At 36.2% G+C, this 12681-nt stretch overlaps 1 protein-coding gene across 4 annotated transcripts in view; it reads right to left on the bottom strand.

Annotated features, from left to right (window-relative positions):
- Window positions 1–12681, bottom strand: part of LOC125093318 (bifunctional heparan sulfate N-deacetylase/N-sulfotransferase 3) — a 178217-nt gene that overhangs the window by 75756 nt on the left and 89780 nt on the right. For all 4 annotated transcript variants that reach the window (XR_007125205.1, XM_047718315.1, XM_047718316.1 and 1 more), the window contains exon 6: window positions 11458–11586. Coding sequence is in view for 3 of the 4 variants with exons in the window: in XM_047718315.1 (XP_047574271.1) it covers window positions 11458–11586 (129 nt within the window). In the remaining variant the exon portion in view is untranslated. The remainder of the gene's footprint in view (window positions 1–11457; window positions 11587–12681) is intronic.

The following is a 12681-nucleotide window of genomic DNA, read 5'->3' as shown; positions in this document are numbered from 1 at the left end:
AGATTTGCTGGAAAGAATCAAGTTGAACCCAGTAGTGTCCTTTAAGGCACAGAATGAAACAATAGGTCCTATTTAGGGAAACTATGGGTGGAGTGAAAGATGCATATATGATTATTGAAAGAAGGGGAGACTATCAAAGGATTAAATAAGGAATGACAATATTCATTTCTTTAACTTAGAAACATATATTTTTTTTTTATTTGACAGAGAGAGAGAGAGAGAGATCACAAGTAGGCAGAGAGGCAGGCAGAGAGAGGAGGAAGCAGGCTCACTGCTGAGCAGAGAGCCTGATGCGGGGCTCGATCCCAGAACCCTGAGATCATGACCTGAGCCGAAGGCAGAGGCCTAACCCACTGAGCCACCCAGGTGCCCCTCATTTCTTTAACTTAATACCTATTTTTTATTTCTTAATATCCATTCCAATGACTTAAGAATTTATCATATTTCTTTTTTTCTTGACTGTGGAAATCAAAAGGTCTTAACCATACTTTCTTGTAGTATGTTAAATCTCACAGTGGCAAGTAATTATGTAACTTGCAGTTAGTTGTGAGGAACATTACTGATAGAAAAATAGGGCTGATATGGAGGATAGCAAATAAATGAAATAAAATAATTTGGCTTTACAAGTTTAAAAGTCTTATCAATTTGTAAGTAGCATCAACAAGATAAAAAGTGATTGTTTTATTATTTATGATTTATAGATCTTTAAATGAACATTCAACATTGTCCCTTGGCTATAAGTGCTTATTAAAGCCTTTTACAAAAGCACTTTTTTTTGTCTTAGTTTTTTTTTTTTAAGATTTTATTTATTTATTTGACAGACAGATCACAAGTAGGCAGAGAGACAGGCAGAGAGAGAGAGGAGGAAACAGGCTCCTCGCTGAGCAGAGAGCCCGACGTGGGGGTCCATTCCTAGACCCTGGGATCATGACCTGAGCCGAAGGTGAGGCTTTAACCCACTGAGCCACCCAGGCAAATTTCAGGGGTGTAGCTTTATAATTTGACATCTGGACATACCACAAAGTTATTACCACAACAAATCTAGTTACCATCTATCACCATATAGTTGACCCTCTTTGGCCATTTCACCCACCTATGAACCTCCTTTTCCTTTGGTAACCACTAGTCTGTTCTCTGTATCTTTGAATATATTTTTATTTTTTGATTATTTTTCTTAAATTCCACATTTAAGTAAAATCATATGGTATTCATTTTTCTCTGACTTATTTTACTTAGCATAATATCCCCAAGATCCATCCATGTCGGATTTCCATGTCAGAAATGGAAATATTTTATTCTTTTTTATGGCCAAGTAGTCTTCCATTATATAAGTGTACCACATCTTCTTTATCCATCCATCTATTTCTGGACACTTAGGTTGTTTTGGTATCTTAGCTATTATAAATAATGTTGCAATGAACAAAGGAATGCATATGTCTTTTCAAATTAGTGTTTTTGTATTCTTCAGATAAATACCCAGAAGTAGAATAGCTGGGTCATATGGTAGTGTTATTCTTAATTTTTAAGGGAATCTCCATACTGTTTTCCATACTGGCTGCATCAATTTACAATCTCACCAACAGTGCATAGGGTTCCCTTGTCTATACATCCCTTCTAACATGTGTTATTTCTTGTCCATTTGGTCACAGACATTCTAATAGGGGTTAGGAGATATCTCACTGTGGTTTTGATTTGCATTTCTCTAATATCAGTGCTATTGAGTATCTTTCCATGTGCCTGTTGGCCTGTGCCTGTATGTCTTCTTTGGAGAAATGTGAGTCCCTGAGGGAGTCCCTGCTGTCCTGCCTCTCCAGTGGATGCTTTAAGGGCTGTAAATGGGTGTCCTTTATCTATCATCTATGTGCTTTACAAATTGGGTGTTTTGGGCTGGTTTCTGGGTCAAGTGCATTTGCACACAAGCCATTTAAGAGTGGGTTTTCCATTCTCCACAGTTTTGTAATTTTCCTGAACATAATTCTCATTGGTTTTCAAAGCCTGTTGTGTGGGGGGGCTGTTTCTCCTCTGTAGGATCTGAGGGTTGGAATGCCTCATGTGGAGCTTTGATCTGCCACTTCTCAGGGAAAAGTTCTGTATCCTTCATATCCTTCTTGATTGTGACTTGCTGTGGCTGGGGTGTTTTTATTCCCTCAAGAATCCATGTCTTTGCTTCTGTTTCCCTTGATGCTACCCTTTTACTTTCTGTTGTGGGGGCTCTGTTCATTCTGTTTTTAGGTCCCTATCAGAAGGAATTATTCTATATGTTGTTGCAGTGTTGTCATATCCATGGGAGAAGATGAGTTCAGGATCTTGCTAAATCACCATCTTGAACTCAACTACCCAAAGCACTTATTTCTTTGTTTGTTTGTTTTTTACTCAACAGGGAGATGGGTTCCTTTTTACTAGAACATGGCTAGAAATTTTAAACCATTCACACTTTTTTCAGTACCAGGTAACTAAGTCACATTGAGAGTAATGTGAATCATATTAAAGCCAATTTAACCAAGAATCCAGGAGCAGCATGTTGGTAGAACCACTGAACTCAGAGTTAAGAAAATCAGCGTTCTCAGTGTAGTGTTCAGTGATTCATTAGTTGCGTATAACACCCAGCTACATCAAAAACTAATGATGAACTATATAGTGGCTAACTGAACATAATTAAAAAAACATTAAAAAATGCATATTTAGCAGTAAGTGAAAAAAAACTCCTAAGTGTGTGTGTATATATATATACATATAGTGTATGTGTATATATATGTGTGTGTATATATATATAAAATATATATATAATATACATATAATGGCCATGCTATTGGAAAAAAAAAAGAAAATCGGGATTCTCAACAGAATACTACAGAAAAATTAGGTGATTGAATAGATAAACTCTGTGGCTTTCTTCAGCTTTAATTGTCCACTGTTCCATGTCAGGCTAATTCATCATCACTTGTGAAAACCTACCACCATTAAGGGTCAGTTAAAAATTTCCTGGATCATGAATTTCACTTATTTATAAGCAGAGAATCTTCCAGAATATAGTCTTATAAAACCAGTCTTGTTATTATTCACCTTTGGATATACCAGAAATCAAGCGATGCTCCTAAGACATAACTATTCATGTATTAAGGCAATCATTTAAAAAAAAATTAGTGACCTCTTATTATATCCAAGAGATTGATCTAGACACAGTGGGAAACACAAAAATGAAACACACATCGATCATTCCTGCAAGAATGTCTCCTTATATAGAAAAAAAAAGATGAAAACTCAATTATGTGGTGAGGTAGGTGTTAGGTGACATATGAGACTTACAGATAGAGAACAACTGGAACTGAGTAAATACTAATTCTATCCTGGATAGGTCATAAATAATATAACATAAATAATGTTTTTAACAGCTGAGTGTATTCTATTATGGGGACACATAATTTGCTTTACCAGTACCCCATTTCCCCTTTTTTGGTCAATTAAGTTCATTCATTTATGAATTTTTTTTTTCTTAGTGGAAGTCATAAATAAGCAGCACTAGCAGAGAAGTACTTTATAGTCTATAGTAGAAGACACATTCAGACAAAGGAGAAGCATTTGAGTGTTCGTATTAAAGCATGAAGGCAAGATCTGGATTAGTAATTCTAATGTTTATGGATCCTAGAATTGCTAAGACTCTGAAGAACACTTTAGGTCCCATGGGCCCTGATTGTTTAGCTGTCTACAGACAACACACCCATTGCTTGAGGTAACCTGAGTGAGTCCCTCATCCTCACACCAGAGGAACTCAACGAGAGCAAGTCTTTATAGTGAAGAGAAATTACGTATGTGAAGCACAGTATATAACAGTATGTAATTTAGCCCCAGCCAACTCATGAAATAGGTCCTACTTATGCTTTTGATTTGAGAACTATCTTACCAGCATGCAGATTTCCTTTCCTTTTAGATTCATTGTCTTTTTTTCATATCAGTTATTAGAAGAGCCAGTTTCTCTTTCTCAATATATGTTAAATAAAAATTAGGTATAAGACATCATGTTTAAACATGGGAATGGTTTTGGAGATGAAAGACACGTTCTCTACCACAAGAAGCAAGCAGACTAATAGCAAACCCACAGTTACAGTGGTACTGTGGAGAGAGTCTGCAGAGCATGCTATGGGAACACAAGGCTGGCCAGAGTAGAGGAAGTTTCTTGAAGGTGATCTCTAAGCTAAGCTTTAACAGATAAACAGTAGTTACCTCTACTTTAAACTCCAGTTCAAGTTAGAGTTCTCTGGTCCCAAAGAAAAAAATTTATTCTCATTGTTTTTTAAATCCTACTGCAGATATGAGTTCATTTTCAATTCTGATATCTTGATCTTAGGTCCCTGATTTCTATAGCAGTTTTTAGTAATCTTTGATTACCAACATTATTTTTCCATTTTCCTCCTTTGTAGTATTTCCCAAATCTGCCTGATCTTAAGAATCAACTGAAGCTTATGATAAGTATTCAGGTCCCCCAAACTGTTCCCTGAAGATTTTGATGCATTAAAGTTTGGATTTTTTAAAAATCAAGTGTCTCAGGTAATACTCATTATTAGGCATGTTCAGGAATTATTTTTCTACTATCCAAAGTTGTTATTATTATCATTTATTTAATTTTTAATAATGGGTTTTATGTTACCCTTACAATTTTTTGCAGGATTAATAAATAATTAGGAAAGAAACAAAATTACCCATTAGTAAAAATAGTTGCTTCCTTTTAGACGACTTTATAGATAAGCACACATAACCCCTACTCATATTAAGTTATAGTTTTAAAAATATTTTTCAATGTGGGTTGATTTCTGTATTTACAGCTATGTTGTGTGAATTTTGTTTAACTTTCATTGTAATCCACTCAAATATGTTCTTCCCAGTTTAAGATACTCATTCCTTTTGCATCCATGTTTCTGACTTTTCTTTAATTAGAGAAACACAATGTAGATTTACCTTTTAGGGATTTGGGTGGGAGCGTATAGAGGGTATAGTGGATGGATGCTATGTCAAATTGAGAAAAACAGAGACAAAAAGTATTTAATAAAATATGGGCATATAGGGATTACCTACTGTTTGTATGGGATGTTTAACAGATTGATGAAGGAAGTATAATTTTGCTATGCTGTCAGGCTTTTGCTCCATTTGAATTCCAAGCAAGTGTGGTAGGAGCATGAAATCTCATGACTCTTTTGGATTAATAAGTGAGGCAAGCATTGACTTTATTATCAAGTATGTTTAAGGGAGGCCAAGCGTCCCACAGATATCAATTGTTAATGACTCAATACCTAGCATCTGTTTATTGAATAAGAGCATAAGCAAAGACTCAGAACAATTTGTAATTAGAAATAAGAACACTGGAGCAGGAAGGTGAGCCATACAAGATAATATACAAGATAATATGGCTCCCACAAGAACAATCATGTCTAATCCAGAACTATCCCATTTGTCACACCAGTTAGGTATTTTTCTATCTTCTTAAGATAGGTGGAACTGGAAAATCATGTTAAAATATACATTATACTCTTATTAGTTCCTTTTCTATGACAATATCTGTTATAGATTTATAGTATTCTATTTGTTGAGGGCAGTGTAGTCACTGTCAATGAATATTTTTTGTCATCTTCATAAGTTTCAGTTCTTAATATCCTTCACCATAGTATCTTATAGGTATGTAAAGTAAGTAGACTCTTTTTTAAAGGGTATACGAAGGTACTTGTAGCACCATGAAATGATCAGGAATATTCGTGTCTGAGTATAGTATATGTTTTTGTAGAAATTTTGTCTATAGCTAACAGCAACTCCAGGATAATTCCAGTGTCTCTCTCCTCTGGTATATCCATAAAGTCATTCTCGTTACCCTCCTGAATCAATCAAAAAAGAGTTCAGAATCTGCTACTTAGCCAAATGGGCTCCAAAATCTGATTCAGTACACTGACAGAGAGCTCCCATTTCTTAGTGGTGTAGAGTGAAATTAGCAAAGACCATGAAATTAATAAATAAGAACAGAATGCCATTTATTAGTTTAACATGGGAAATTGTAAGTTATGGAGGGGCTGAAATATTAGAATATGTACAATTGGAAGGGATCTTCTTCTGGTAGGCAGGTTACACAAGAAGTATTCACCAATTGAAAGATCTATAATAAAATTGCACTGCAAATTACTGTTCTAGTGAGTTCAAGTTCTTATGATTGACATATTCTTTTCCTATAGGAAAGTGAACTATAATCAAGAAGTCACTAGGGGTGCCTGGGTAGCTCAGTGGGTTAAGCCTCTGCCTTCTGTTCAGGTCATGATCTCAGGGTCCTGGGATTGAGGCTCTCTGCTCAGTGGGGAGCCTGGCTTCCCCCTCTCTCTCTGCCTGCTGCAGAGAGAAAATCTTAAAAAATCTTAAAAAAAAAAGAAAGTCATCACTGGGTGAGTTTAGAAACAGACACACACACAAAAGAAAAGAATTCTTAATTTCTTTGTGGTCCTTGGATCAGATACTGATGGTCCCACCTCCCAACTGTACCTAAACTTCAAAGTCAATATATTAAACAAAATCTCTGTATCCAATGCATATAAGAAGAGGTGTCTAGGCCTGTGATATTGGAAATATCATTTGGAGAAGGCTGAGGTTTTCTCTCTCTTAGATATTGCTAATATTTGTTCTTATCTGTATTACATTTATTTGGTGAGGACTTTTGTCTTTAACAGTAAAAAATACTTTGGTAACAGTAGAACTTTTCAGGCTTGAGTGTTATTTTGTCTTCGCTGTGATCTATTCTAGTTTAACTCTGAGAGGTGCAACTCTGTTGCAGCTACCTCTCACCCAGATACTGGCAAAACTTACTGTAGCACCTTGATATTATGTTGACATGTGGGCAGAAAACTTAAAATACGCTACTTAAATTCCTTAAAGTTTATATTTTACTTAAAGTTCATATTTTAAACTTATATTTTAAACTTAAACTCATATTTTAAACTTAAAGTTCTATTTTACTTAAAGTTTATATTTTCTTTTTTTTTTTTTTTAAGATTTTATTTATTTGGGGGCGCCTGGGTGGCTCAGTGGGTTAAGCCGCTGCCTTCGGCTCAGGTCGTGATCTCAGAGTCCTGGGATCGAGCCCCGCATCGGGCTCTCTGCTCAGCAGGGAGCCACTTCCTCCTCTTTCTCTGCCTGCCTCTCTGCCTGCTTGTGATCTCTCTGTCAAATAAATAAATAAAATCTTTAAAAAAAAAAAAGATTTTATTTATTTGACAGAGAGAGAGGGATCACAAGTAGGCAGAGAGGGAGAAGCAGGCTCCCCGCCAAGCAGAGAGCCTGATGTGGGGCTCGATCCCAGGACCCTGAGATCATGACCTGAGCCAAAGGCAGAGGCTTTAACCCACTGAGCCACCAGGCACCCCTGTTTATTTTCATTTCAGCTCCAGTGTATCTGAATATATTTGAGACATAGGTATATTTCCAATACACCTATGCCTTTTTGCATGTTGGAAAACTCATTCAGCTTTCAGAAAATAGCACTTCTAATCAAGGACTAGGGTATTACTTAAGCTTATAATGGCTATCATTCAAATCCACTATAATTAAATTTCATATCTTTCCTGCAGCTAATATGTACTATGGTTCCATCAAGGTTTTCTCGTTCTTATTCTGACCTGGAAAAGAGTGCCATCCGACGAATCAGTAGCATGCCTCACTGCACCTGGACCTCTCTTAATTTTAACACAAGCTTTACCCAAACATGTAATTTTGGGATGGATAATTAATGTGAAACAGGTCACTCCTCACTCTGCTCTGCAAGGCAAACATCACTAGCTAATGATAGTGGTCTTCTCTTGGGTGAGACTTGGGCTGAGTTTTAGAAGTGGGCTTCTCAACCAGAAATCTCCAGGTGACTCTAGTTGCTTCCAAAAATTGGAGTTGGCATATCAGATGAAATTAATTTGGATTCCTTCCCTATCTTATGGTGTCTGACAAGGATCTGTCAATTTTGAATTCCAGCATTTATCTGAAAGTAATTGTCTACTGAAAGTTTTCTGAATCAGGAAAGCACAAGTTCTCTGGAAATTTTTTTTCCTCCCCTTTATTCCCTGTGGATCTTCTCATCAAGAAAAACAAAACTGCCAGTATTATCTATAAAGGCCTGAAAAGTAGCTAGATTTGCTAAACATTTAAAGCATTTGCTCAGCTAATTTAGCTCAAATTAGTATCCATGATTCATACAAGCTTTATGGTAAGATTTTTAGAAAATAATTTGGGGGGTGCCTGGTTGCTCAGTTGTCAAGCATCTGCATTTGGCTCAGGTCATGATCCCAGAGTCCTGGGATCAAGCTTCTTATTGGGCTCCCTTCCCAGTGGGGAGTCTGCTTCTCCCTCCCCTTCTGTCCCCACGCCCCCCGGGCTTGTGCACTCTCTCTCTCTCTGTGTCAAATAAATAAAATAAAATAAAATAAAATATTTATTAAAAAAAGAAAAGATTTTGGTTTTGAAACAGTGAAAAACATTTCTTATAAATCTCTTGTATATGAATGAATTGTATATGGATGTATTGTATATGAATCTCTATTTATGAATGAATTTCTTCCATGTTAAATGAAACCAATTTCCTCTAGAAAGTTCAGAAATTGTAATACCACTAGGAATTTCTTAAGCACCAAAGCAACGATTGGGTAAAAGAATCAAAGAGGGGTCACCTGGGTGGCTCAGTCAGTTAAGTGCCTGACTCTTGATTTTAGCTCAGGTCATGATGTTAGGGTTGTGAGATCAAGCCTCAAGCCAGGCTCTTTACTGGGCTGTGGAGTCTGCTTAAGATTCTCTCTCTCCCTTTGCCCCCACTCCCACCCCGGCCTCCAGACCTGGCTCACACACTCTCTCTACCTTTCTCTCTTTAAGAAAAAAAAGAATCAAATAGACATTATCTGTTCATAGTCATATTGCTCTATGATGAAAGGAAATATAAGATGTAAGAACTGTATACTTTACAGATTAAAGGGTCTTAAAATAATTGGTGAAAATGTTAACTTATTAAAAATATTTTAACTTAGTCTTTAGTTCATAATCAAGTATTTGTTTAACTCTTTTACCTGTGTATTACTGGCTGAATTGACAAAAAAAAAAATAAAAATAAAAAGAGAGAGAGAGAGAGAATGGAAGAGGAGGAGGAGAAAGCTGTAAGAGATGATTCCAAAGATGCTTCCATTTGTAAAGAATAGATATATTAGAAAAATCAGATTATTTCTGATGTATATAAATCAGAATTGTTTACATTTTGGGGATATGAAGATGGATAAACTTCCAAAAGGGGAAATGGCATACTGCCTGAAATCATCTTGAGTTTTGGATACACATGATGATTTTTCCCAAAGATGAGTCACCCTTATGTCTAATCTCATTTTCTAGAAGCTGAGAAATAAATATAGTCATTAAATACAAGAAGATGATGAAAAATACCTGTAATTTTATTTGCAAGACCTGGAAAATTAGGATCCAGAATGGGGCTTTTCAAATTTTATTCTCTTTATTTCTATCTTATTCAACTTTTATGCTAACAGGCTTTTTTCATATTTGGAAAATTACACTTTTTCATCTTTAATATTGCTAATGCCAGGGGCAAACCCATACAACTGATAAATAAACCTAATTTTATTTTTTTATGCTAGTGATATTCAGAAGGGAAATAAAATCCCTTCTTTTTCTTATACACCTTACTTCAGTTAGTTCGTCTTTTTCTGCACAACTTTATCACACAAGCCTCTGGCAGATATATGCGTCAATGGTTATTGTAGAGCTGGCACACAAGTATTAGGAAGTGAAGGAAGAAGAGCAGCAGCCAATTAAACAGGCTGCTCTGCCCAGCCTGAGAACCAAGAAGACAAGCTCTCACATAAATGTATCCAAAATGACCATATTTACTCACCTAATTCCTCTTTCACTTTGCTTATCCCTTTACTTTAAATAGGAAGGGGAAAAACAGAATCACAGTGTTCATGGTCATTTAAATGAGAAAACTGGTCCACAGTGGGAACAGGAGAATTTTGCAGGTAAAAAATCTTGTTCTTTGGGGCGCCTGGGTGGCTCAGTGGGTTAAGCCGCTGCCTTCAGCTCGGGTCATGATCTCAGGGTCCTGGGATCGAGCCCCGATTCGGGCTCTCTGCTCAGCAGGGAGCCTGCTTCCTCCTCTCTCTCTACCTGCCTCTCTGCCTGCTTGTGATCTCTCTCTGTCAAATAAATAAATAAAATCTTAAAAAAAAAATCTTGTTCTTTGGAAAAATGTCTATTCATGTCTTCTGCCCATTTTTAATTGGGATATTCATTTTTTGGGTGTTGAGTTTTATAAGTTCTTTATATAAAGAAGACAGACAGATGGCTAATGGACATATGAAGAGATGCTCATCACTAATCATCAGGGAAATACAAAACAAAACTACATGAGATATCACCTTATACCTGCCAGAATGGCTACAATCAACAAAACAAGAACCAACAGGTGTTGGTGAGGATGTGGAGAAAGAAGAACCCTCTTGCACGGGATGCAAAATGATGCAGCCAGTCACTCTGGAAAACAGTGTGGAGATTCCTTAAAAAGTTAAAAATAGAACTAACCTATGATCCAGTAATTATACTACTAGGTATTTACCCAAAGAATTTAAAAATACTAATTCAAAGGGATACATGCACCACAATGTTTATCAATGGTTATAGCAGCATTATCTATAATAGCCAAATTATGGAAAGAGCCCAAATGTCCATTGATGTATGAATGGATAAAGAAGAGGTGGTATGTGTGTGTGTGTGTGTGTGTGTGTGTGTGTGTATGACTATTACTCAGTTATAAAAAAGAAGGAAGTCTTGCCATTTGCAATGATGTGGCTGGAGTTACAGAGTATTATATGAAGTGAAAGAAGTCAGAGAAAGACAAATACCATATGATTTCACTCGTGGAATTTAAGAAACAAAACAAAGCAAAGGGAAAAAGAGAGGCAAACCAAGAAACAGACTCTTAACTATATAGAACAAACTGATGGTTAGCAGGGGCTGGGGGTTGGGGGCATCAGGTGATGAGCATCAGGTGTTGTAGGGAAGTGCTGAATCACTATGTAGTACATCTGAAAATAACATTATGCTCTTTGTTAACTGAATTTAAATAAAAACTTTAAAAAAGATCTTGTTCTCCATAAAAGAAAGAAATCTTTGAATTCTGAACACTTTTCAATGCAAAGGAGGTCCGGGAGCACTCTCCTGGCTTTCCATAAGTTCCTCATGTCACTGCTACTTGTAGAATGAGTTTGCCTCCTTCTCTAGATGTGGTTCCAAATTGAATTTTTTTCTCTTTTGGAGCTAGAACTTCATACTGAGTTGGCTGAAACTACCCAAACTCTGGCCTTTTTGTCAGGGTAATTTTCAGCCACCTGATCATTTTTCACCTTTTTTTTTTTTTTTTTTTTTTTGAGATTAACTCAAAGTACTTACTGGATTGAGAACCACAGTGAAGAAAAGTTCACCTCCTTGGATACTCTTGTCCAGCTCTTTAGGACCTCCTGGATATTCCTTGTAGAAAATTGTGTGAGTGAAAAGCCCACAGGTTTGTCTTGGAAGAACCTGAAGGAAGAATAAACAAGTAAGGAAAAAGTTCCTTCGACCAATTAATTTGTTGAAACTTGGGTTTTTTTCTCATGGAAGTTGTTGATGCATAAGCTGGTATCATTATTCAACTCTTAACTAAGACCCAGAAAATCCTTCACGAAACACTGGGAAAGCAAGAACGACATCAGCACAGAAAGAATACTGAAGAAAGTTGAAGAAATATTTTAAAACTAAGATAGATTTTGAATTATTTTAGCCACTTATCTATTTTAAATCTCCAAGTCAGTACGGCTGCTATGAAGCCTAGTATGTTCCAGCATCTTAAGAAATAAAAAAGAAGTGAAAATGAGACTTTAAAAATATTGGAATTGTCTACCCTGTAATCTAGTAGGCAAAAATTTTAAGGATAATACTTTCTGCCAAATTCTACACATGCACTAGAAAATGAAGTCAATCATTAACAATGTGATTCTTAAGAAATGGCGGTATTACGCTGAGCGAAATAAGTGAATCAAAGACAATCATCATATGGTTTCACCCATACATGGAATATAAGAAACAGGGCATAAGACCACAGGAGAAGGGAGGGAAAACATGGGGAGTCATCAGAGAGGTAGAAAAACCACGAAAGACTCTTAGCTATAGGAAACAGAGGGTTGCTGGAGGGGAAGCAAGTGGGGGGATGGGGTAATGGGGTAATGGGCATTAAGGAGGGCACATGATATGATGAGCACTGGGGGTTTTGTGCTACTGATAAATTACTGAACTCTACATCTGAGACTAATGATGTACTATATGTTGGCTAATTGAATTTAAATTAAAAAAAAAAAGAAATGACATTTTAAATTAGAACAAATATTTGAGACACAAATCATAGCATCTTTTCTAGTCTGGAAGAACAACTGCCCCAAATTTTAAGTCTGAAGGCTGCCAGTTCCAAAACTTAAAAAGAGATTATGCTTTTGACTATTAAACCGCCATAAACAAAATGGTAAAACATCACTTAGGAGAAAAGTTTGTTTTCATCCTTTGTATATGAAAACCATTATTTGTTTCAATTATACACATTCATGATAAGGATTTTTTTTTTTTTTAATTCTCAAAGCTTTT

The sequence above is a fragment of the Lutra lutra genome, chromosome 2 (assembly GCF_902655055.1).
Source record: "Lutra lutra chromosome 2, mLutLut1.2, whole genome shotgun sequence".
In the NCBI taxonomy this organism is placed as follows: Eukaryota; Metazoa; Chordata; class Mammalia; order Carnivora; family Mustelidae; genus Lutra; species Lutra lutra.
The sequence above is the reverse complement of the archived record's forward strand: the minus strand, read 5'-3'. Positions and strand labels throughout refer to the sequence as shown.